Genomic DNA, 26,763 nt, shown 5'->3' on the forward strand with positions numbered 1-26,763 from the left:
TTGAGAGATGATAGTGAAGACAGTGTTATTTAATTTCCTTTTTATTTGTCTCTAATTCTGCCCCACTAGACTGTAAGCTTCATGAGGGTCATTTTCAGGCGTATTTACCACCATACCCCTGCATCCAGTACAGTGCTACACCTTGAGCCTCATATTTGTGAAGTGATAAGTGTTTGTAATTCCACTCACTTGTCCTCATCTTCACATTACTGGGTTCTTTTCAAGCCACCTTAATCTGCCTTTGTTTGATCCCACATGTTTTGGTAAAGATCTCTTTGAAAGGTGAATATTTTTCTGACCCCTATTCTTAAGCCAACTGAAAGTATTCAAGATGAATCCTTTTCAGAAATTAACAGCCTCAATAATCTGTGCTGTTTGATTGTCTTAATTACAAGATGCTGGAATTCAAGTAAAGGTACTTGACGCTGAGGCCTGTTTCTTTCACAGAATTGCTTAGCTTGGTTTCTGGCACAAAACTGGTCTGAGCTGTGTCCTTCAGCTTGATCATCGGAGTTTTGCTGAGCAGGGCCTAATTATTGGCTCATTTGCTCCCCATAGTACAGTACAGCTGATCAGAGCCTCCTTCGCCTTGCAGGAATCGATAGCAGGTACAATGAAGGCTGCAGAGAGCTGGCAAATTATCTCCTATTTGGTTTGTACAATCAGAATACCAGTGATTTTGAGAAAACGGGATTTTCTGAAGAAGTGCTAGATGGTAAGTATATATTGGTAAACTCTGTGTGATAGAAGAGTAAGAGGTTTATTTCTTTGGATCCTTATTTTATGGTCTTTTTATGGAAAAAAGTTTAAAATGGTCCAAATCCCCAGTAAATGTTTGCCTTTTAAAGAATGAGAAAAACAGCATTTTTTGTTTGCTGACATATTAAGTAGCAACAAGTATTTTTCAGAATATATTTACTAATTCAGCTTTAGAGAAACAAGTAAACATCAGTGTTTGGCTTTATCTTTTTTTGGCAAAGTACTGGTTTTCCTCTTAATTGCCCACTGCCTCTACATGCTGAAGGTTCAGATTACATGCTGTTGTCCTGTGAAAGCCCCTTCAGTTGTGAAGTAAGGATGGGCCTGCAGGCAGCTCCTACAAGGAAGACTTCTTGTGGCTTATCAGCCAAGGAACAAAGGCTCTTTGTCCTGCTGTCTTTGGGAATTGTTTTCTCTGTGACTTTAATTCATGAAGATGCCTGTGACTACAATGCTGGATTTCTGTTTACATTCCCCTTTCTTTAGCACTGAGACACTTTGCCTGTGTTGATGCTGCTGGGGGCTGTTGCCCAGGAGCTATCTCTGATATCACATATTTAGAATCATGCCTTGTATGCCAGATGGGTCAGGAGACACTGGAATAGACAAATAAAAGTGGAGGACAGACAGACGGCTTTTGTGAGACAGCTGGGGAAGGCATGAAAACAAACATCTGATGTGAAATAATATTGCTCTGTGTCTAGTGCAGTAGTTCTCAACTGGGGGCAGTTTTGTCCTGCAGGGGACATTTGGCAATGTCTGAAGACATTTTGATTATCAAAACTGGGTGGGTTATGCCACTGGCATCTAGTGGGTAGAGGCCAGAGATGATGCTAAACATCTACAGTGCATATGACAGTCACCCAGAACAAGGAATTCACTGATCTAAACTGTCAGTAGTGTCGAGGGTGAGAAATCCTGGTCTAGTGTATATGAAAATTTTTCTCTAGTTAAGTCCTTAATAGTGTTTCTTCTTCTTTTTTTTTATTTTATTTTATTTCTCTAATAGTGTTTATTCTTATAGACTGATTAAAGCTTTTCTTTTTGTTAGGAAGTGCAAAAAGAGTTTACTGAAATTACTCCTTCCATTAAATTTTTTTAAATTCAAATTTGGTTTCAGATTTTGATTACAAAATATTTTTCCTTACGTTGTACACCATCTGCTGATTTTAAAAAAAAGTAATCTTGGCAGCTGCTACCAGTTACACACTTCACCACAGTCAAGGTTGCTAAGGACATTACAGTACTGAAATTAAGGAAATAGTTTAAATCCTCAAAGGTGTGCTTTTTTGCTTATCTTCGTTTTTGTATTTTTTTTTTTTTTTTTGAGACACTCTCGCTCTGTTGCCCAGGCTGGAGTGCAGTGGTGCGATCTTGGCTCTCTGCAACCTGCACCTCCTCGGTTTAAGAGATTCTCCTGCCTCAGCCTCTTGAGTAGCTGGGATTACAGATATGTGCCACCACGCCCAGCTAATTTTTGATTTTTTTTTTTTTTTTTGAGACGGAATCTCACTCTGTCACCAAGGCTAGAGAGTAGTGGCACAATCTTGGCTCACTGCAACCTCTACCTGCCGGGTTCAAGCGATTCTTCTGCCTCAGCCTCCTAAGTAGCTTGGACTACAGGCATGCACCACCACGCCCAGCTAATTTTTGTATTTTTAGTAGAGATGGGGTTTCACCATATTGGCCAGGCTGGTCTCGAACTTCTGATCTCATGATCAACCCACGTTAGAATACAAATGTGCTGGGATTAATTTTTGAATTTTTAGTAGAGTTGGGGTTTCTCCATGTTGGCCAGGCTGGTCTCGAACTCCTGACTTCACGAGATCTACCCACCTCGGCCTCCCAAAGTGCTGAGATTACAGGCGTGAACCACCATGCTTGACCTGTTTTTATCTTTTTACCTGGCACAGTGGGTGCTTAGGAAATAATCATTATCCTACAAATTAATAAATTTGTTTATACAAGTAGAAAGCAGAGATCACCAGATTTTTACATTTTGATCTCATGAGAGGGGGAAAAGCCAATATGAATTTATTTCTAAAAGGAATATTTATTGATTGATTGATTTTATTTATTTTTTGAGATGAGTCTTGCTCTGTCACCCAGGCTGGAGTGCAATGCTGTGATCTTGGCTCACTGCAGCCTCCTTCTATTGGGTTCAAGGGGTTCTCTCTGCCTCAGCCTCCCAAGTAGCTGGGACTACAGGTACCTACCACCATGCCTGCCTAATTTTTGTATTTGTAGTAGGGATGGGATTTCACCACGTTGGCCAGGCTGGTCTGAAACTCCTGACCTCAGGTGATCCGTCTGCTTCAGCCTCATGGAGTGTTTAGATTACAGGCATGAACCACCACACAAGCCTAAAAGCAACTTTTAAATAGTTTACGTATTCATCCCATTCTCTATGCTTTCCTCTTTTCCCTGACTGTAAACTTGGTTCATAGTGATGACACCAGAGTTCTAAGAGATTTGGGGAATGCTTAATTAGGTTTAGTAATTACTGTGTTATGCCTCTTACTGGATCCTAATTCTTGGAGGCATATTACATTTTACTGTAAAGTATAATACATACCAGAAGCCCTCAGTCTCTCCAAGTGACATCCAACTCTCATTCCTCTGCAGGTGGTCTACAAATGACTCAGGACAGGGCTCTTTGAAGGGAGTGTGTGATAAAGACCAGTATTCTGAGAGATGAGAGGGGCCTCCATCCCACCCTTTACTACCCTTTGACTCTGGTGCTTACCTAAAGAGTCAGTAGTGATGAGGCTGCTACATGCCGTGTTCCCTGGAACACCCTGGGTCTTACCAGGCATGGAGATCAGAGTGGCTTAAAAGGCTAGACCCATGGAGTTTTATTTCAGGAGGCTGCTGAGCTGTGTGGTCAAATGTGGTCAGTATTTACTGGGCTTATAAGATGTTTTTGTTGTTGGCATTACCCTACACCTGCTGCATTAGGTGTTCTCTGCCCCACCATGTGCCTTTCTCACCTCTAGCCACCTCCTCTGGCAACTTCTAGTTTCATCTTCTTTTTTTTTTTCCCCCCGAGAGAGTTTCACTCTTGTTACCTAGGCTGGAGTGCAATGGCCTGATCTCTGCTCACTGCAACCTCCACCTCCCAGGTTTGAGTGCTTCTCCTGCCTCAGCCTCCCAAGTAGCTAGGGTTATAGGCATGCACCACCACACCTGGCTAATTTTGTATTTTTAGTGGAGACAGGGTTTCTCCATGTTGGTCAGGCTGGTCTCGAACTCCCGACCTCAGGTGATCCACCTGCCTTGGCCTCCCGAAGTGCTGGTGTTACAGCTGTAAGCCACCGCACCCAGCCTAATTTCATCTTCTTAAGAGACCTAATGGCTCTGGTTTCTGAGGAGCCATAGAATGGGGCCTCTGGTTTTCTTCTGGAAGCATGACTGCCTTTTTCCTCAGTGGTCAAACTGATTTAATATCCTACCTCATCCCATGGCTCTTCCGTTTACCTGGGTTTATTTGCATTCTTGGGATTGCTTTATTTACTTGACCCACTAGCATTGATGACTATTCCTTAAATCTGTAAGGTGCTGATCTATTTATAGAAGCTCTTCCCCTGGCCTCTGCTTCCTTCCTCCAAGCCTTTCCTGTGTACAAAGCTCGCCACCACACATAGTAACTCTTCCTCTAAAGGGGCAAGCAGTGTCGTTGGGCTTGCAGTTGCCTTAGAGCCAGATGAGCCAACAGCTGAGAGCTTTAGACACTGATGTCTGAGGAAGAACCAGTCACTGGCCATATTTGGTGCTGTTTCTCTGCCTCAGTGGCCTGAAGCTGTGGGGTTTCCATATGGTATTGATCTCTACAGTGAAGTACACAGCCATGTCTGGTTCCATAGATGTGACTATGTGAACACTATGCCTCAGTAGATGGAGGCTGTTCTTTGACTTGTTCTGCAACTGCATTGCCAGACCCAGAGGGCCGTGGTGGTGGGAGTATTGCTTGGGGACTAGGAAATTCTTGCTATCAACATTTGGAAGTTCTGAAGTCACTTTGAAGCTGTAAACCAAAAATAAAATTCTAAGCCCCCAACCAATTGAATGGACCTGCATGTTGGCCAAGGGCATTCCAAAGTAAACCTGAAAAACGAGTTCAAGCCAGGATGGGAAGTGAGGATTGGCAGTGCCTCATTTTGTCCTCCTCCTTTTGGAATTCAGGCACAACTGACCAACATTAACATTAAAACAAAGATCTTGGCCGGGTGCAGTGGCTCATGTCTGTAATCCTGGCACTTTGAGAGGCCAGGGTGGCTGGATCATTTGAGCTCAGGAGTTTGAGGCCAACCTGGGCCACATGGCCAAAACTCCATCTCTACAAAAAAACACAAAAATTAACTGGGCGTGGTGGTGCTTGCCTGTAGCCCCAGCTTCTTGTGGGGACCAGGCAGGAGGATTGCTTGAGCCTGGGAGGCAGAAGTTGCAGTGAACCTAGATCATGCCTCTGCACTCCAGCCTGGGTGATGGAGTGAAACCCTATCAAAAAGAAAAACAAAAGAGATCTTAAGACCAACCAGACAGACTCTATGTATAGCAATAAGATACATCACGTAACAGCAGACCCTGAAAGAAAAAGTATTTTATCCCAAAATATATTCCTTTGACATATTTTTAAATGCTACTGCAAAGCTGTCTCTACATTCTGTAGAGGGAAATCTACATTCTGTAGAGAATCCCCTTCCCTTTCCAGGTCTTTTCCTGATCCAGGGGAGATCAACTAAGAGTCTGGTCCCTTTTTAAGTCTATAAACATTTCCATCTATCGTTTCTGAAGCCTGCTGCCTGGAGGCTTCAGCTGTGTAATAAGAACCTTGGTCTCCACAACCTTTCATCTTAGCCCAAACATTGTGTAGATTCCAGGTCTTTAGATAATAAAACTTACTCTTTCAACCAATTGCCAATCAGAAAATCTTTGAACCCACCTATGACCTGAAAGGAGTCCTTCACTCCCGACCCCGACTTTCTGGACCGAACCAATGTACACTTTACGTGTGTTGATTGATGTCTGCCAGTAACTTCTGGAATGCCCTTGGCCAACAAGGGGTTCCATTCAGTTGGTTGGGGGCTTAGAATTTTATTTTTGGTTTACAGCTTCAAAGTGACTTTAGAACTTTCAAATGTTGACAGCAAGAATTTCCTAGTCCCCAAGCAGTACTCTCAGTACCACGGCCCTCTGGGTCTGGCAATGCAGTTGCAGAACAAGTCAAAGAACAGCCTCCATTTATGGAGACATAGTGTTCACATAGTCAACTTCCCCTAAAAAGCCTAAAATCAAGCTGTGACCTAACCACTTTGGGTGCGTGTTCTCAGGACCTCCCGAGGCTATGTCATGGGCATGTCCTTAAACTTGGCAAAATAAACTTCGAAATTGATTGATACTCATCTCAGATACTTTTTGGTTTATAAGGCACAGTACTTAATTAAATAATTTTCAGTTTAGAGTTTTGTTACATTGTCTATGAAGTAGTTTCAATGGTTTTACTAATTAATGTGGGCAGAAAATGTCTAAAGGAAATGCCTTTGACAATCTTGTGTTTTGATTTTGTTTTTCCTTACAGATGTAATTATATTGATTAAATCAGATAGTGTCCACCTGTACTGTAATCCTGTAAATTTTCGCTATCTCTTACCTTATGTGGCACATTGGAGAAATCTGCATTTCCACTGCATGACTGAAAATGAGGTGAGAAGAAAAGAGAGAACAGGCACCCAGAGACACTCTAAGAATACTCTTTAAGGAAAGTGTTAATGTGAAATAGGATTGGCAATCAAATTGCGGAGTGTGATTATACAAAAAACGTTATCTGTTTGAAGTGGAAAATTTCATATTTCATTTTGAGGCTACCATAGATAAATTATATGCCTGTGGAGACAAAAGAAGGCTATTCAAATTGGGACCTAGTAGTAAGCTTATGAACTTTTTTCTTTCCTGCTTCTTTACCACCAGCCTGAACCAGCACTAATCTTAGGGTATTAGTGCCTAGGGACTGCCCTTGGAGAATTTTCTTTTCTTTTGAGTTGGAGTCTCACTCTATCGCCCAGGCTGGAGTGAGGTGGCACAATCTCTGCTCACTGCAACCTCCGCCTCCCAGGTTCAAGCAAATCTCCTGTCTCAGTCTCCCAAGTAGCTGGGACTGCCGGTGCCTGCCACCACGCCCAGCTAATTTTTGTATTTTTAGTAAAGACAGGATTTCACCATATTGGTCAGGCTGATCTTCAACTCTTAACCTCAGGTGGTCTGCTGACCTCAGCCTCCCAAAGTGCTGGGATTACAGGCGTGAGCCACCGTGCCTGGCCCCTGGGGAGAATTTTTTAAGCTTTGTGATATTCCTGTGTTTCAATGTCTTGGTATCTGTTTTTCTTTCCCTTTGGGCCCTTTTCAAGGGTTTGACTGGAAATCAAGTTGGGATTTGAGATTTAGGATTTCATGAAAATTGTGACCTGATACTGGTCAAGAACACTTCTTCCCATATGAGCTTTTGGGAGATTTTTTTGGGGGAAAAAATTTTATGTCTTGGATTTAGTTTTCCTGATCCATTTTCAGTTGATTTTTTTGTGTGTAATATGAAATAAGGGAATGACGAGTCTTTCTGACCAACAAAAAAAAAAAGGTTGGCTTTGGAAACACCTTCTTGGGTGCAGTCCTTTGTAAATGTCATTTGGGACAACTCTGATTGATAAAATGCAGAGAAAATATGGGACTTTGTGTGATACCTCATCAGAGCTTCTTCTTCTTCTGATTTCTCTCTTTAGTATGAAGATGAGGAAGCTGCAGAAGAATTTAAAATTGCCAGCTTTGTGGACATGGTTCGAGACTGTAGTAGAATTGGCATTCCTTACAGCTCCCAAGGTGAGATCTGACAGCAAGCCTTCTAGAACCTTGCTTAGAGAGTGTGTGAACTGAATATCACTACTTTTCTTTTCATTGGAGGCATTCAGCTGGGAAACTCCTTCATCTATTTTTACCAAAGCCATCAAGCAGAATTAAGTATTGAGACTTTTTCTATGCAAGCTTGTATTAATTACTTCACAGTTTGTGCAGCAACACAGCAGGCTGCCTAAAATCAGAAGAACTGATACAGAATTTAGCACAGTTGACATGTCTGTATCACTCACTGTACAAAGAGTATAGATGTGGGGGCAGCTTGGCAATAAGAGTGATTTGGATAACTTCTAAAAGGATATGCTGACGTGTTTTAAAATGATGTGTAAAATACAGGGAAAAACCATCAAGTTTAACAGTGCTTGTATTGTAACAACAAAAAGAAAAAAACCTTGCACATTGACGCTATTGTTACAAGAAAGGAAAAATTTTGATTTGGTAGTTTTCCCTTGAGGAAGTTGATTGGCTGTGTTTCTTAAGGGAAAGGAGCCAAGTTTGGGTCTGTTAATAATTATTCACACTGAATGATGTAAGTCAGATGTAATAGACTACTCTAATATTTTACTTAATTACTCAGGAAACTGGAATGTTAAAATATACTGTAGAGAAATCTGAATGTAACTTGTTTATGGTTTGAATTTTACTTGGCTTTCATTTTGTATATCTAGTTGCAGTATCTAACTATTTTATCTGTTTAAATTTTATTTTGCTAGGTGAGGCCCTGGTGACCATGTGAGAAATGATACCTGTCTAAGCATGTTAGATCAGGTTTAGACTGTTATATCCAGGATGGTATTTGATATGTGTTGTTGTATTTGATTCTTCTAGGTCACTTGCAGATATTTGATATGTTTGTGGTGGAGAAATGGCCAATTGTACAGGCCTTTGCACTTGAGGGCATTGGAGGGGATGGATTTTTTACCATGAAATATGAGGTATGTATGAAAAGCAGTATGCCTAGTTTTTGTCTGCCACTTGGCTGAAACTGAAGAACTGACGTGGGTGTGCATTATTATAACACTGAAAAGCTGGCAGTTACCTCCCAAGGGCATGGAGCAAGTTAGAAGACTTGAAATGGAAAATAGTTGCTGCTAAAGGCTAGTCCCAGTCTGAGGTCCTGTGTCCTTTGTTCTTGGAGTTCTTCTCTGCCCTCCTTCCTCTTTCTTACCCCATTCTGAGCTAACTATTCTTCCTGTCTACTCCTGTAGCACCCTAGATTGACATCTCCTACAGCTTTTATGATCTTGTAATTACACATTTGTCATGCTCACCCACTTGCCTACCAGTCCACCCACCATGGTGTTTGTACTGGAAGCTCCTTAAGTACAAAAACAGAACTTTGTTATGGTTTGTACCTCAGAAATGTATATAATTTGAGAACTATTCAAGAGCAATGAAAGGGACAGTGCAGAATTTGGATAAGTACAATGTACTAGAAGAATGAAAAGATTAGCTTTTGTGATAAGAACAGTGTCTTTTATTTCAGCATTCCTTGCATCTAGAAGATGACCAGTAACTATTTCTTAAGTGAGTCTGGGACAGGGAGTGGTCCAGAGTACAGAGTGGCATGATAAGTTAGCAGCATGACCATGAGCATCCATGTGCCTCCATAGGATCCCCACTGAAATGACCTGCCCAGTACAGGAAACCAGGGAGGGGGAGCATTGTCATGCTAGATATGGGGACATCTTATTAGGGAGAGAGTAAGTGGGGCCTTTAGAAGCCAGACTCAGAGCCACTTTCTACCCCTCTGAGCAGCACTGGCATCCCTAGCAGGTGACTGGAGGCTTGCCTGGGACAACCACATCACATCCTCTGAAATGGAGCAGCATGGGCTGTGGGGCTGAAGGGAAGCATACCACCTGGACTCCACTTTTCCTTTTCCAAAATCACAGTGTTCTCACATTGACTACAAGTAGCAGAACATCCACAAGGCTGTGGAAGCTGCCTCTACTGGGAATTAATACTGTCTAACTTAGAAGAGTAGGCGCTTGAAGGGAGGCAGGCTATAGGGGGTAGAGAATAAACTTAACATTTTTGTAATATTAATAATGGTAATATTTATTCTTAGTTAATTATATGAACTAGGTCTGAGTGCCTACTATATGTCAGGTAATGTTCTAAGCACTTTAAGTGAATTGACTGATTTCATTCTTACAGTAACCCTCTGAGGTAGGTTCTATTTTACATCCCTATTTAAGAGAGATTAAATGAATTTCCCAAATTTACAGAGCTAGTGAGAGGCAGAGCTGGGGCCAGGTCCAGATGATCTGGCTTCAGAGCCTGTGCTCCTAACCCCTGGCCTGTAGCTAGAATCACATTGAAAGAAGTGCACTGGGAGGCCACATAGTTGATATAACCCAAATGAGGACCTTTAGGTCCATCACACTATGAAGTCACATTTAAAAAGAATGTTATTTCCTTAAAAAAAAAGGCTTTGAAAAGTAATGCAGTTTACATTAGGATGGTGTTTTTAGGAAATGGGATGGGCCATGAAGAGGAAATAGCACACATCATAAAGGAAGAGTTACTGTAGATCTTCTTGAGGTCTCTCTCTCCACATCCTGCCCTTTTCTGTAGCTGCTCATTTTTATTCTCAGATACTTTCCTTTTGTCTCCATCTCACTCTACTCCACCTCAGTCTTCTTCTTTCCCCTGCCCTTCCCAGTGCTTTGAGGTGTGGAGCAGTTTGACCTACAGATGGGCTCTGCCAGTACTCTCTCTACTCCACTCTGATGGCCTGATGACTGCCTGAGCCAAAAAGTCTCTTGCCTCCTTTGCAGGCTAAGAGAAGGAGAGCTATAGATACTTAAAACTTAATTTTTAAAACTTGTGTTTTATTATATGGCCATACCCAGAAGAAAGTCATTAATCCAAATGGTGTTTTGTTCCTCATGTGGTAGGTGCCAGCATGAGAAAGAAAGCCAGGCCCAGCCATAGCTTTTACTTGGCATTTCATTCTTATAGTAACTCTCTGGGGTAGGTCCTATTTTACATCCCTATTTGGGAGAGATTAAATGATTAAATGGCAAGCTTCTACTTGGCATTTATGTTGGGCCAAACTGAGTCATGGATATAGATAATTTTTTCTTTCTGGGAAGACGTACAGGGAAGTTCCTCTGCTAGGGCTTTTTCTGCCTCTAACTTCCTCCTTCTTACTCTCCAGCTGCTGGAACTGTGATCTGGTAATGTAAATTTACATCAACCAGCTCCACAAGGGGAGGATCCTAATAGCAAACTTCTAAATAATGAGTAACCAGTGAGCATTCATTCATCTGTTTATGGACAAATAGATCTTCATATTGAAAGATGGATTAAGAACTAGGAAAAGGGTTAACAAAATTTAAGAAAGAGACCACAGCATATTAGATGCAGGGATAGACCAGTATGCTTTAAAAAAAGGTTTTCTCCAAGGGATAAAATAAATAATTGAGAAAATGTCTCTTTTTGGTACTTTTTAGGAACAGAATTTATAAAAAGAGAAATGAGATCTAGCAGTGAGGTGAGCAATCAGAATTAAAAAGGGAGATGGAGGACATATAAGAAAAGATTGTAGGAAGTCTCAAAATTTATTAGTAGAATGAAAACTTGCATTAAAAAATAGATATCAAATTTAGTACCCTTAGAAAATCTAATCACTTGACACACTTGAAAACCTTTTCCAGAATACAGAGGAAGGGGCCAAGTAGATTAAATCAATGGGGGAGAAGATGATAAAGTAGAGAAGAAAAAATGGAAATTGGTGATATTGAAAGGAAAGAATTAATTGAAGGTTGTTATATGCCACTTTCTTTTTTTTTTTTTTTTTCAAGACGGGGTTTCACCATGTTGGTCAGGCTGGTCTTGAACTCCCGACCTCAGGTGATCCGCCCGCCTTGGCTTCCAAAGTGCTTGGATTACAGGCGTGAGCCACCGCGCCCGGCCTATATGCCACTTTCTACCACTCTCCTCTCAAGTGACCGGCACCCAGGCATTTGCAGATGCCATCTCCACCCTAGGAAAAACAAAGAACAGGTTTGGGTGGAGGTTCTGTAAAAATAACTGAAAAAGGCCTGGTGAGTGGCTCACACTTGTAATCAACTCTAGCACTTTGAGAGGCCAAGGTGGGAGGATCATTTGAGGCCAGGGGTTCAAGACCAGCCTGGCAACAAAAAATTTTTTTAAATTAGCTGAGCGCAGTGATGTGTACCTACAGTCCCAGCTACTTGGAAGGCTGAGGCAGGAGGATAACTTGAACCCAGAAGTTCCAGGCTGCAGTGGGCTGATTGAACCATTGCACTCCAGCCTAGGCAACCTTGTCTCAAAATAAATAAAACTTAAATAAAGAAACTAAAAGGCAAGACAAAACAAAGAGATTTCATTAGTTAGTGTAGTTTTTGTTTCCTGAGAGTAAAGATGTTCACATTTTGGCATGTAGAATCAAAGGGGATGGAGACCCAGGAATAGAAGCTCTGCTTATCAGCTATCAGGAACATACGGCTTCCATTTAGCCTTTTCATTGCCTCATTTCAAAGTATGAATAGGAAGCCAAAGATCACCAGACATTTGATTAAACTCAAAAGAAAAAGATCAAGTTTGTTTAAAAAAAAAAAAAGACCAATTCATTAAGACCTAAAGATAATTTAAGGTATAGAAGAAAACTTAAGACATAAAAATCTTTTTGGATGCTCAGAAAAATGTAAGATTTGGCAATCATAGGACAAGTATATGTTGTAATAACAATGTATGGAAAATAAGAGCTCTAGGAAATCATAATTGATGCAATCAATAGAAGAATGGAAGGTAAAGTTAGGAAGCTCTTTAGAAAGGTAGAATAAAAACATCACAGAGATAGAAAATATGAGAAAAAAGTTAAGACTTTAACCTTAAAAGTTAACTTTAGGCCGGGCATGGTAGCTCACACCTGTAATCTCAGCAGTTTGGGAGGCCGAGGTGGGTAGATCACCTGAGGTCAGGCATTCAAGACCAGCCTGGCCAACGTAGTGAGATCCTGTCTCTACTAAAAATACAAAAATGGGACTACAACTGTAGTCCCAGCTACCCGGGAGGCTGAGGCAGGAGAATTGTTCAGACCCATAAAGTGGAAGTTAGAGTGAGCTGAGATCACGCCACTGTACTCCAGCCTGGGTGACAGAGCAAGACTTCATCTGAAAATTTTTAAAAAAAGAAAGAAACAAAAAGTTAACTATAAATGTTAAAAGACTGATCTAAGAAGTCTAATATCCAATGAGTAGAATTTCTAGAAAGAGAAGGCAGGGATACCATAAGGGAGGAAATTTAAAAAAAAAAAAATTCCAATCATAAAGAGAAGCAAAAGCTTTTAAATTAAATCACTTAAGTATGACTAGGAAGAGGGGAAAAAAAACCTTATTCTGTCTGTGACATTTCAGACACTAAGGGTAAAATAGTATCTTTTTTGAGACAGAGTTTCACTCCTATTGCCTAGGCGGCTCACTGCAACCTCTGCCTCCTGGGTTCAAGTGATTCTCCTGCCACAGCCTCCCGAGTAGCTGGGACTACAGGTGTGTACCACCACAGCTGGCTAGTTTTGTATTTTTAGTAGAGATGAGATTTCACCATGTTGATCAGGCTGGTCTCAAACTCCTGACCTCAGGTGATCCACCTGCCTCGGCTGGGATTACGGCGTGAGCCACCCCTGACCAGCCTGGATGAAAGAGTATCTTTAAAAGCTTCCATGAAGTTGGTCAATAAGTTTGGCAAAAAAAAAAAAAAAAAGATTCCAGGAAGAAAAAACAAGTCACCCACAACAAAACAACAAGAACTGGTTCCCCAGCTAACAAAAGCCCCCAAAACAAAAACACAACCACAAACGAAATATATGAAACAATGTTCCTCAAGAAACTAGGCATCAGGCAGTGAGGAATCGTGAATCCCTGAGAGGTGGAAACAATCAAGGTGAGCCCCGTGAAGAGAGTACCCAGATGGAGCCCAATGCACTCCCTGAGTTAAGAGATGCAGCTGGGAGTCTGGGGAGACCAAACCATTTAGAGTACTAAAGAGGAAAGAACCATCCAAAGAAAACTCCCAAAGACTGTAGAGACTCCTCTTTCCCCAGTCAGTATTCAGCAGAGTAGTTCAGTGCAGTCACGTGTGTGGTAACTACTCAAGGTCAAGAGAAGCCTATCTGAAAGGATTTGAGAATGGTGCCTAACGTGTATTCAGGGCTGAGAACAGTGCCTGTTTGCACCAGTTAAACTGGAAAAACACATACAGGCCTATCTTGTTTCATTGTGCTTTGGTTTGTTGCACTTTGTAGATATTGAATTTTTTTTGAAACAAATTGAAGATTTGTGGCAGCCTGCATCCAGCAAGCCTGCTGGCTCCACTTTTCCAACAGCATGCGCTCACTTTGTGTCTCTGTGTCACATTTTGGTAATTCTCATAATATTTCAAGCTTTTTTATTATTATATCTGTTATGATAATCCATGATGAGTGATCTTTGATGTTACCACTGGAATTGTTTTGGGGCACCACAGACTGCACCCATATGAGATGATGAACTTATTAAATGTTTTGTGTGTTCTAACTGCTTCACTGACTGGCTGTTCCCTCGTTTTTTGCTTTCTCCTCTGAATTCTCTATTCTTGACCACAATATTGAAATTAGGCCAATTAATAACCCGACGATGGCTCAAGTGAAAGGAAGAGTCACAATTCTCTCATTCTAAATCAAAGGCTGGAAATGGTTAAGCTTAGTGAGGGAGGCATGTTGAAAGCCAAGACAAGCTGAAAGCTAGACCTCTTGCACCAAACAGTTAGCTAAGTTGTAAATGCAAAGGAAAAGTTCTTGAAGGAGACGGAAAGCACTAATTCAGTGAACGTAAACTATAAGAAAGTGAAACAACCTTATTGCTGATACAGAGAAAGCTTGAGTGATCTGGATAAAAGATCAGACCAACCATAACATTCCCTTAAACCGAAGCCTAATCCAGAGCAAAGCCCTCACTCTCTTTAATATGAAGACTGAGGATGATGAGGAAGCTGCAGAAGAAAAGTTTAAAGCTAGCAGAGGTTAGTTTATGAGGTTTAAGGAAAAAAGCTGTCTGTATAACGTAAAAGTGCAAGATGAAGCAGTAAGCACTGATATAGAAGCTGCAGCAAGTTATTTAAAAGATCTACTTAAGATAGTTGATGAAGGTGACTACACTAAACAACAGATTGTCAGTGTTGACAGAACAGCCTTGTATAAGAAGATGATGCCATCTAGAACTTTTTTTTTCTTTATTTTTGGAACAGAGTCTCACCATGTCGCTCAGGCTGGAGTACGGTGGTGTGATCACAGCTCACTGCAGGCTTGACCTCCCAAGCTCAAGCCATCCTCCCACCTCAGCCTCCCAACTAGCTGGGACTGCAGGGGTACACCATCATGCCCAGCTAACTTTTTTATTATTTATTTATTTTTGAGACAGTTTCACTCTTGTTGCCTAGGCTGGAGTGCAATGGCACGATCTCAGCTCACTGCAACCTCCGCCTCCCGGGTTCAAGCAATTCTCCTGCCTCAGCTCCCAAGTAGCTGAGATTACAGGCATGCACCATCACGCCTGGCTACTTTTTTTTTTTGTATTTTTAGTAGAGACGGGGTTTCTCCGTGTTAGGCTGGTCTTGAACTCCCAACCTTAGGTGATCCACCCACCTCAGTCTCCCAAAGTTCTGGGATTATAGGCGTGAGCCACCATGCCCTGGAACTTTTTTATTTTTTGTAGAAATGGGGTCTCACCGTGTTGTCAGGGCTGGTCTTAAACTCCTAGGCTCAAGTGATCTTCCCACCTTGACCTCCCAAAGTGCTGGGATTACATGTGTGATCCACAGCACCCAGCCTCTGGGACTTTGATAAATAGGGTGAAGTAAGTGCCTGGCTTTAGAGGACAGCCTGACTCTCTTGGGGGCCAATGCAGCTGGTGACTTTAATTTGAAGCCAATGCTTATTTACCATTTTGGAAATCCTAGGGCCCTTAGGGATTGTGCTAAATCTACTCTGTGCTCTTTAAATGGATCACCAAAGCCTGGATGATAGCACATCTGTTTACAGCATGGCTTACTGAATATTTTAAGCCCACTGTTGAGACCTGCTCAGAAAAAAAAGATTCCTTTCAAATATTACTGCTCATTAACAGTGTACCTAGACACCCAGTGAAGCTCTAATAGAGGTGTACAAGAGGTTTAATGTTGTTTTCATGCCTGCTAATACAACATCCATTCTGCAGCCCATGAATCAAGGAGTAATTTCAACTTTTAAGGCTTATTATTTAAGAAATACATTTTGTTAGGCAATAGCTGCCATAGATAATGATTCTTCTGATGGATCTGGGCAAAAAAAACCTGAAAACCTTTTTGAAAAGATTGACCGATCTCGATGACATTAAGAGCATTCATGATTTATAGGAGGATGTCAGAATATCAACATTAACAGGAGCTTGCAAGAAATGGATTCCAGCTCTCATGAATGACTTTGAGGGGCTCAAGATTTCAATGGAGGGAGTCACTGGAGATTTGGTAGAAATAGCAAGAAAACTAAAATTGAAACAGGAGATAGGAACAGAAAAACAAGTCTTCCTTCTTTCCTTTAGTATAATCAAACTTCCTGAGCCCTTATCCTTTACTCAGTTCTGTAAGTTTTATGAGTTTATGGATTCTTGTTCTCTGTAACTGATAACTGAGTTTCTGTTTCTCATCTAAGCAACACAACAAAAGTCATGAGAAATACCTAAGCAGGCCTGGACTTCAGCCATCTAGGTACCATAGCGGAGGGCACAAGATAAGCATGTGCAAGGCTCCTTGAGCAACTTAGGTAACGGCCAGCTAGGCTGCATAGCAAAAGACATATGTAAGCCTGAGTTATGTGCCTGTCATTGCTTGATAAACTGCCTTTGTTCTGCACCTGCAAGTCTGTTTTCACGCCACTGTGCTTCATGTATAAAAGTCAAGCCCTGTCTTTGTTCAAGGCTCAGTTTTTTAGATGCTAATCCACTAAGCCAGTGCACCTAGATAAAATCCTCCTGTTGCACCCATTAGTCTCTCTGGTCTTCTGATTCCTGCAACAGAATTAGAAGTGGAGCCTGAAGATGTGACTGACTTGCTGCAATCCCATGTTAAAAACTTTAATGGATGGGGAGTTGCTTCTTATGGATGAGTAAAGAAAGTTGTTTCTTGAGATGGAATCTACTCCTGGTGAGGATGCTGTGAACATTGTTGAAGTGTCAACAAAGGACTTAGAATATTCTGCAGACTTAGTTAATAAAGCAGTGGCACGGTTTGAGAAGATTGACTCCCATTTTGAAAGAAGTTCTACTGTGGGTAAAATGCTAGCTATCAAGGCCAGGCTCGGTGGCTCACACCTGTAATCCCAGCACTTTGGGAGGCTGAGGCAGGTGGATCACCTGTGGTCAGGAGTTCAAGACCAGCCTGGCCAACATGGCAAAACCCCGTCTCTACTAAAAATACAAAAATTAGCTGGGTGTGGTGGTACCCACCTGTAATCCCAGCTACTCGGGAGACTGATGCCCCTTCTAAGCCATTATCCTGTCCTCACGCTCCTTTACTCCTTCCCTTGGCTGAAGCAAAGATTGTAACCCTTTGCTTCCCTCTGAGATTGGCCTTTGATGAGGAATTCAGGACTTTCCCTATGTCTTCTCTCCGTCACCTTTATTGAGGAGTGCTGCTTTTTATTCCCTCCTCAAGTTCCTTTTTGCACTATCACCACCCAACACCTTCCATGACATTTCCTTGCTTTGGCCAGAAGCCATCAGGTAAGGTTGTAAAGAGTCTCTGACCTTCCTTGTTTAGTTTTGGAACCGTACTTATTCACTCTCCATCAGCCTTGGAAATGAATATTGGGTCCTCAGCCCAGCCATCCTCTGCTCTTGTCAGCTGTGCATTGTTTTTAGCTCAGGTTTTGATAAGGTAAAAAGAATAGTCACCAGATTACTCATACCCGCCAGCTGGTCAGAGTCCTTGGTGGTTAAACTTGGAGAAAGACCACATAAAGACACTCGTAAGCACAAATGATCCCTCTGAATTGTTTTACTTTTCTGTAATTGCTTTTCCTTTTAAAAATTGAAGTTTTAAACAGGGCTTTCATTTGGTCATCGCTGCAATGTATTGGGGTCTAGTTTGGAATTCCACAACTAGAACAAAATAACCTTGAATCCAGTGCAAACCTTGGTTTTGGTGCTTCTGCTGCTTCTCAAAATCCTTAGCAGTCCGGGAGTGGTAGCTCATGCCTATAATCTCAGCACTTTGGGAGGCCAAGGAGGGCGAATCATGAGGTCAGGCAGGAGTTTGAGACCAGCCTCACCAACATGGTGAAACCCCATCTCTACTAAAAATACAAAAATTAGCTGGGTGTGGTGGTGTGCACCTGTAATCTCAACTACTCAGGAGGCTGAGGCAGAAGAATCACCTGAACCCAGGAGGCGGAGGTTGCAGTGAGCCAAGATTGTGCCACTGTACTCCAGCCTGTGGGGGATAGAGAGAGACTTGTCTCAAAAAAAAAAAAAAAAAAAATCCTCATTAGGGATTAAGAACGAACCTGGTGTGCACGGCAGATCCCCAAAATTGGCGAGATTGACCTGGCAAATTGCTGCATCTTTCTACTTTCTGTTTAGGACCACTAAATGCTGATGTGTGGATGCATACCGAAACAAAAACAATTCATTGTGTTTAAAAAGTTTTAATAAACCAACAAAGCATATTATGCTATTAAATGATGTTAGGATATGTATGTGTAAACAGTTTGGGGGCTGGGCATGGTGGCTCATGCCTATAATCCCAACACTTTGGGAGATTGAGGGGGGTGGATTGTTGAGTCCAAGAGTTTGAGAAAGAAACAGTTTGGGAATAGGAATGGGTGTAGAAGAACTACATCTTTGACAGAAATCAACATTTAATTTCTAAATTGATAAATAGTGATAGAAACATATTATATCAAAATTGGGGGTAAATACCAGAAAGAAAATGTTAAATGAATTCTAACTGGTTGCTTCTTTTTTTAAAAAAATGTTCTTTGAAAATGCGGAATACTTCACAAATTTGCATGTCATCCTTGCACAGGGGCCATGTTAATCTTCTCTGTATCCTTCCAATTTTAGTATATGTGCTGCTGAAGGGAGCACCTAAGTGTTTGCTTATGAGGAGTGAGACTAGTGGGGGTTTGTGAAAGGTTGGAGTTGGGATTAACATTTTTTATTATAAGCCTTTTGTGCCATTTGATTTTTAAAGCCATGGATATGGATTATTTTGATTACAATTTTATTTAAAACAATGGCAAAAATATACAATATACAAGTCTGTGTGCATGTGTGTGTGTATAAATGTATACGTGCCCATTATTGAAGATAATTAGTACCAGAGGTTCTGAAAAAATAGTTTCCTTTTATTGGAAAGCATTTATTAATATGTATAGGTGCTAATATAATTGATAAAACTTTGATTTATTATCTATTCACACTAGTTTATACCAAAAGAGTCATTTGTGAACATCAGAAAATAATTCTGATTGTTCCAATGATATTGACTTAATTATTTCATTGTTATTGCCCTCTGTTGCAGTTGCAGGATGTGAGTTTGAATCTATGGAATGTCTACAACAAGATGGATCCTATGTCTCTGGAAAGTTTGCTTTCAGAAGTAAGGAACCAAACAGTAACTTTTAAATATTAATATTATATCCAGCTCAGTTACCTGCTAATGATCTTTAATTTGAAGAAATGCAAAGTATATTTTAGTTTTCTTTAGTCCAAAAATAGAGCAATTTCTTTCTTGATTATTGTCTTGAATTCCTTGGGGGGGGTATAAGGGAGCCTGGCAAAGTGACACTGCTCCCTCTTCCACTCTGAGGTGACCTCACTGGAGGCAAAACCAATGGCTCCTTCTTGGCGCTGGGTTTAGGTTTTCACCTAAAGCATTCTTTCTGTTGGACTGGACTTAAGAAAAACAATGCAGAAGGCTTTCTCTGGTGTGAAAGATAAAAAGATGAGATTATGGCTTAAAGGAATCAAGATTAGAGCAAAGATGGCAGACTTTTTCTGTGAAACTCTAGTTGGTAATATTTTAGCCTTTGTGTGCCTTATAGTCTCAGTGGCAACTACTTGACAATGCCATAGTAGCATGAAAACAGCCCTAGACAGTGTTTAAACAAATGGTATGTCTGTGTTCTAAGGAAACTTTACAAAAATACGTGGCCTGTCTATATCAAGATGTGAGGGGAAATTTGCAATGAAGAGCAACAAATAGAACTAAAGCTTTAGGACTCTGTATTCTGGTTAAGCAGGTCAGTAGTGTCTGTCTGTGGCCATGGATAGATATGCATAGTCATGGAATGACTTAGAATTAGCCATTTCTTCAAGGAGCTTCAGTACAATTATCGAGGAACAATATTTAACAAACAAAATCTGGGCCTTAAGTATGTTTCTTGCTTCTGTGGAGACATTGGTTTTAGGCCCTTTGAGTGGGCATACTGAAAAAATAAAGTAAAAGAATAAGGAAAGGAAAAGATACAGTTTCAAAAGTTATATTTCCTCGAAAGAACAGAAGGTTTTGAATCTACATACTGAAAAGGGCAGACCAGTCACAGTGGCTGATGTCTATAATCCTAGCACTTTGGGAGTCTGAGACAGGCAGATCATCTGAGTTCAGGAGTTCAAGACCAGTTTGGCCAACATGATGAAACCCTGTTTCTACTAAAAATACAAAAATTAGCCAGGCTCAGTAGCATGCATCTGTAATCTTAACCACTCAGGAGGCTGAGGCAGGAGAATCACTTGAACCCGGGAGGTGCAGGTTGCGATGAGCCGAGATCATGCCCCTACACTCCAGCCTGGGCAACAGAGCAAGACTCCATCTCAAAAAAGAAAAGAAAAGGGCATACCATGCCCCAGAAAATATTGCTGAGACATGTTCTAATAAAGTTACTAGACTTCTCCCCAAGCTTCTGCCACCCCAAAAAAAAATGCTTTGGCATCTAGGTACAGGTAAAGTAGAAGAATTCAGGGTGGCCTTGAGTTTCTCCATGGCAGAAAAAAAATGAAGCAACACACCTATAATAAAATCCTCAAGAACAAAAATATAACACTCAAATTTTATTTATTTTTATTTTTAGAGACAGGGTCTTGCTCTGTTGCCCAAGCTGGAGTACAGTGGTGATCCTAGCTCACTACAGCCTTGAACTCCTGAGCTCAAGTGATCCTTGCACCTCAGCCTCCTGAGTAGCTGGGACTACAGGCGTGCATCCCCACACCTGGCTAATTTTTTACTTTTTTGTAGAGATGGGATCTTGCTGTGTTGCCCAGGGTGGTCTTGAACTCCTGGCCTCAAGTGATTCTGCCACCTCAGTCTCTCAGAGTGCTGGGATTATAGATGTGAGCCTCTGTGCCCAGCCCCAAACTTTATAGTTCAAAAATAAGGGCAGCAGACATTTTGAACACATAAGTACTGGGGCATATGGTGCTCATGACTTCTGAAGAAACCTAACATTTCTTCTACTCACGATGACTGGAAAAGCTGTAGCAAAAGGATTGGCAGTAGGCATTAGATCTTTTGTTTATAACATTAAAACGAAAGCATGTAAGAGAATTATGGTGGTACAATAGAATGTAAATGTTACTGTGGCTGGCCTATATGGAGAGTCCCCCTGAATTTTAGCATGTGCAACAGAGCAAGACCTCATCTCAAAAAAAAGCTTGTTAATATAAATAGCATAACTGGCAAAAGTTGGTGGAAGAAAGAAGAGTTCATGTAAGAATATTGTTTTCTTCATATTGATACCCAGGAGGTAGAGAATCAAAAGATGTCATCTAAAACCTGAAAAACTGGCCAGGTGCAGTGGCTCACACCTGTAATCTCAGCACTTTGGGGGGCTGAGGAGGGTGGATCACCTGAAGTCTGGAGTTTGAGACCAGCCTGGCCAACATGGTGAAATCCCATCTCTACTAAAAATATAAAAAGAAATAGCTGGGCTTGGCGGTGGGTATCTGTAATCCCAGCTACTTGGGAGACTGAGGCAGGAGAATTGCTGGAACCCAGGAGGTGGAGGTTGCAGTAAGCTGAGATCAAGCCATTGCACTCTAGCCCAGGTGACAACAGCAAGACTCTGTCTCAAAAAAAAAAAAAAAACCCTGAAAAATTAAGTAATAAAGATATAAATAAATAACAGTACAAAATGAACAGTAAAAGATAAAGTTGGCTGGGTGAGGAAGGAGGAGGGAGTAGGAAGAAGAAGTACACTAATTTTATTATCGGACATGGTCAGAGATTAAGGCAATTGAACATTAAGGTTTGTACATTAGTTACAAAGTAAACACTAGCACTCAATAATAATTTTTTTTTTGAGACATAGTCTTATTCTGTTGCCCAGACTGGAGTGTAGTGGCACGATCTCAGTTCACTGCAACCTCCACCTCTAAGGTTCAAGCTGTTCTCCTGCCTCAGCCTCCCAAGTAGCTGGGATTACAGGCGCATGCTACCAAGGCTGGCTAATTTTGTATTTTTACTGGAGATGGGATTTTGCCACGTTGGCCAAGCTGGTCTTGAACTCCTGACCTCAAGTGATCCACCTGCCTTGGCCTCCCAAAGTGCTAGGATTACAGGCGTGAGCCACCACGCCTGGCCTCAGTAATAATTTAAGTCATGAAAATGCTACATATCAGAGTATTTGAAAAACAGCTAAAGCAGTACTTATAAGAAATGTTTAATTAAAAGTAAGTAGCCAAGTGAAGAAGTTAGGGGAAAAGAGTAAGGAAAGAATTATTGCATGGAAAGCAGAAAATAATGAAATAGAACATAGGAAAGTGGTAGAACTCATAAATATGCCTAGCACTGGTACTTTGAACCTGAGAATAATGAAATAGAGAAACCATTAGCTTAATTTTGGTAGGTTATATTATTTTTTCATAACTCCTCTTCTTCCCTTCATGCCCTTGCTGTAGTTGACAGTGGGTAGAGTATTCTTTCCTGTTACACCAATGTTGGCCCTGGTCATATTGAAGGTGAATGGTCATAATATGACATGTCTGACCAGAGGCCTTCAGTGTTCTTGTGTAATTTTTCTTGCCCTGTTAAACTCCTGCCATGAGAACTCTTCCCAGGTAGTTGCTGCTTTATGTGTGGGTCCAAAATGACATTCATAGAACAGATTGAAAGCTCAGCTGACATTCATAGAACAGACTGAAAGCTGAGCTCTCCCTTTTTTTTCTTGTTAGATCAGACCTTACAGTAAGCAATAACCTGACTAATAAACTGATCTAACAAGAAAAAGAAAGGGAGAAAGCAGCAATGTCAAAAGAAGAAAAAAGAGGGCAACGATAGATACAAAGAGGTTAAGAATCATAAGAAAGTAATTGCATCATTTCAGTGCAAATACATTTGGTTAAAGGTTAATTAAAATAGGCCCTAGGATAGATAGAAAATCTAAAATAACTGATTTTAAAAATGCAGAGAAATTACCAGGAACACATTTCATAGGTGAATTCTCCTAAAACCTTCAGATACAGTTTCGGAGCTCTTTAAAAGTTCAGATCCGGCTGGGTGCAGTGGCTCATGCCTTATAATCCCAGCCCTTTGGGAGGCAAAGGCAGGTGGATCACCTGAGGTCAGGAGTTGAAGACCAGCCTGACCAACATGGTGAAACCTTGTCTTTACTAAAAATACAAAAATTAGCCAGGTGTGGTGACACATGCCTGTAATCCTAGCTACTTGGGAGACTGAGGCAGGAAAATCACTTGAACCCAAGAGACAGAGGTTTCAGTGAGCCGAGATCATGCTTCCAGTCTGGGTGACAGAGCAAGACTCTGTCTAAAAAAATAAATACAATAAAATAAAAGTTCACATCCTACCCTTAAAACATTTTAATGTAGTGATGAGCTAAATCAAACCAGACAGCATGGAAAAAGAACATCTTGCAAACTTGTAATGAAATTAGCTAAAGAAAAAAAAAATCAGCCGGGCGCAGTGGCTCACGCCTGTAATCCCAGCACTTTGGGAGGCCGAGGCGGGTGGATCACGAGGTCAAGAGATCGAGACCGTCCTGGTCAACGTGGTGAAACCCCGTCTCTACTAAAAATACAAAAAATTAGCTGGGCATGGTGGCGCGTGCCTGTAATCCCAGCTACTCAGGAGGCTGAGGCAGGAGAATTGCCTGAACTCAGGAGGCGGAGGTTGTGGTGAGCTGAGATCGCGCCATTGCACTGCAGCCTGGGTAACAAGAGCGAAACAACGTCTCAAAAAAAAAGAAAAAAAAAAATCAGACAGCACTGGATCTGGAAAAAAAAAGAGAAATTGGCTATAGTATCAAAACTCCATAAAAAGAAACTAAAGAAAATGAAAACTACAGACCAGTCTTATGAATATTGATACTTATATTTTAAGTTAAATATTAGCAGATAGAACCTAGTGTCATATTAAAATAATATTCTATGAAGTAAGGTTTATTAAGGGTTCTATATTCAGTTCAATAGCTGGAAATCTATAAGAGTAATCACTATGCTAATTTTTCTTGGAGCCTTTTTAATGACTCCATAGATGCTAAAAAGGCATTTGATAAAATTGAACATCTGTTCTGCTTAAATTTTTCTTTCTTTCTTTCTTTCTTTTTTTTTTTTGAGACAGAGTCTCACTGTCACCCAGGCTGGAGTGCAGTGGCATGATCTCAGCTCACTGCAGCCTCTGCCTCCCACCTCAGCCTCCTGAGTAGCTGGGATTACAAGCATGAGCCACCATGCCTGGCTACTTTTGTATTTTTAGTAGCGACAGGGTTTCGCCATGTTGACGAGGCTGGTCTTGAACTCCTGACCTCAGGTGATCCACCTGCCTCAGCCTCCCAAGTTGCTAGGATTCCAGGCAGTAGCCACTGCACTCAGCCTCTGTTTAAACATTTCTAATTAAAGAAGAATGTAAAAGAAAAATAAAATCTGAAATTTTTGGTTTCTGAAAAAACATAATCTCATAGCTAATCTAATTATGGAAAAAAGTGAAAAGCGCAAATACACAGAATATAAGAATGAGGAAGACCATTTAACCACAGATAAAGAAGAGAGGCAGGTGATTTAGTAGTGTCTGCATGCAGTGTCCTGAGTTGAGGATCCTACAGGTCACACATAGAGGCCAGAATAGCACTGTAGTTTTAAGAACATTGCTGGGGGCAAAGCGAGGGGGTGGGGGGGACCGGAAGTGACGTGATGTGACCGGCCTCCGGTTGGCCGGAGCCCACGACAGGTGTGAGAGTCGGTCAGGAGCCGCTTCCAGGATCCGGAGAAGCCGAGGTCGGAGCGGCTCCTCAAGAGTTACTGATCTATGAAATGGCAGAGAATGGAAAAAATTGTGACCAGAGGCGTGTAGCAATGAACAAGGAACAACATAATGGAAATTTCACAGACCCCTCTTCAATGAATGAAAAGAAGAGGAGGGAGCGGGAAGAAAGGCAGAATATTGCCCTGTGGCGACAGCCACTCATTACCTTGCAGTATTTTTCTCTGGAAACCCTTGTAATCTTGAAGGAATGGACCCCAAAGTAAAGAGTCTTCTCCTACTTTTTAAATAAACTTGACTTATTAATTTAAAAAAAAAAAAAAAAAAAACATTGCTGGCATCCCTAGAATCAGTGGGGAGGGTCCACTCGGGACGGCATCTTTAATTGCACCTGGAACAGCAGTGACATCATGCAACTGAAGCAGCAGATGTGGTGATCACCATGAGCTGTAGAGCAGGCTCTTTTCTAGTTTTCTGACTTCCTTTGAGCTTGGTATTCTTAGGTGATATGAAGAAGGAGAAGGAAGCCCTTTTGATGTGTGATAGTGGACTTGTTATACATCCTGAAGAGTAAAGGCTGAAAGCCAGATTTAATTGTATTTGAAAATAATGAAGTAAGGTGATAACTCTGCCTGGAAGTGCACAGGATTGTTTCTCAGAGGAGTCATGTGTGTGTTAATCAGGGATTTTTTTTTTTTTTTTTTTTTTGAGACGGAGTTTCGCTCGTTACCCAGGCTGGAGTGCAATGGCGCAATCTTGGCTCACCGCAACCTCCGCCTCCTGGGTTCAGGCAATTCTCCTGCCTCAGCCTCCTGAGTAGCTGGGATTACAGGCACGTACCACCATGCCCAGCTAATTTTTTTTGTATTAGTAGAGACGGGGTTTCACCGTGTTGACCAGGATGGTCTCAATCTCTTGACCTCGTGATCCACCCACCTCGGCCTCCCAAAGTGCTGGGATTACAGGCTTGAGCCACCGCACCCGGCCAGGGATTTTTTTTTTTTTTTTTTTTTTTTTTAAAGACGAGGTTTCACCATGTTGTCCAGGCTGGTCTCGAACTCCTGACCTCAGGGGATCCACCCACTTCAGCCTCCCAAAGTGCTGGGATTACAGATGTGAGCCACCATGCCTGGCATTAATCAGGCATTTTCCAGAAAGGAGAGAAGGTGGTAGAACATTCTAGGCAGAGAGGGAAGGGACCTGTCTGAAAGCCCCAGAATCATCCTCTGCTGAACTTTGAGAAAAGGTGCTGAAATGTGGCTGCTTTGCCCTTGCTGGGTTTAAGCCAGTCCTAGAGCCAAGAGTTCTATTTGAAATTCAGTATCTTTGTCCTCTGGCCAAGGGCCAAGGCACAGTGGCATGGTTCTTGACCTCTGCTGCTTGTCTCATCTTTTTTTTTGAGACGGAGTTTCGCTCTTGTTACCCAGGCTGGAGTGCAATGTCACGATCTCGGCTCACCGCAACCTCCGCCTCCTGGGTTCAGGCAATTCTCCTGCCTCAGCCTCCCGAGTAGCTGGGATTACAGGCACACGCCACCATGCCCAGCTAATTTTTTGTATTTTTAGTAGAGACGGGGTTTCACCATGTTGACCAGGATGGTCTCGATCTCTTGACCTTATGATCCACCTGCCTCGGCCTCCCAAAGTGCTGGGATTACAGACGTGAGCCACCGCGCCTTGCCTGCTTGTCTCATCTTAATCTGGGTTTGTCTTTTGGATTTAGCCTTGAAGCATCTGAATGATAAACTTTCCATCCACCTGACCAGGTGCACTTACTTACCACAGTATCCATTTCCACAAATGCAGTGTTTATGTTGGGGAAAAGTTGGGAGAATAGCGTGTT

General features: G+C 41.6%; 1 protein-coding gene and 1 non-coding gene across 5 annotated transcripts in view; one reads left to right on the forward strand and one right to left on the reverse strand.

Moving 5' to 3' along the window:
* DNAAF9 (dynein axonemal assembly factor 9) overlaps nucleotides 1-26,763 on the forward strand; it is a 151,693-nt gene that overhangs the window by 22,596 nt on the left and 102,334 nt on the right. For all 4 annotated transcript variants that reach the window (XM_021665721.2, XM_021665723.2, XM_021665722.2 and 1 more), the window contains 5 exons: nucleotides 596-715; nucleotides 6,338-6,462; nucleotides 7,533-7,629; nucleotides 8,491-8,597; nucleotides 19,231-19,308. In XM_021665721.2, the coding sequence (XP_021521396.2) occupies nucleotides 596-715; nucleotides 6,338-6,462; nucleotides 7,533-7,629; nucleotides 8,491-8,597; nucleotides 19,231-19,308 (527 nt within the window). The remainder of the gene's footprint in view (nucleotides 1-595; nucleotides 716-6,337; nucleotides 6,463-7,532; nucleotides 7,630-8,490; nucleotides 8,598-19,230; nucleotides 19,309-26,763) is intronic.
* Nucleotides 18,688-18,794, reverse strand: LOC135277047 (U6 spliceosomal RNA). The gene has a single exon (XR_010344659.1). It is a non-coding gene; the product is annotated as a U6 spliceosomal RNA (small nuclear RNA).

This window comes from Aotus nancymaae, unplaced genomic scaffold (assembly GCF_030222135.1).
Source record: "Aotus nancymaae isolate 86718 unplaced genomic scaffold, 86718_ANA_hifiasm-v0.15.2.pri h1tg000029l, whole genome shotgun sequence".
Classification (NCBI taxonomy): domain Eukaryota; kingdom Metazoa; phylum Chordata; class Mammalia; order Primates; family Aotidae; genus Aotus; species Aotus nancymaae.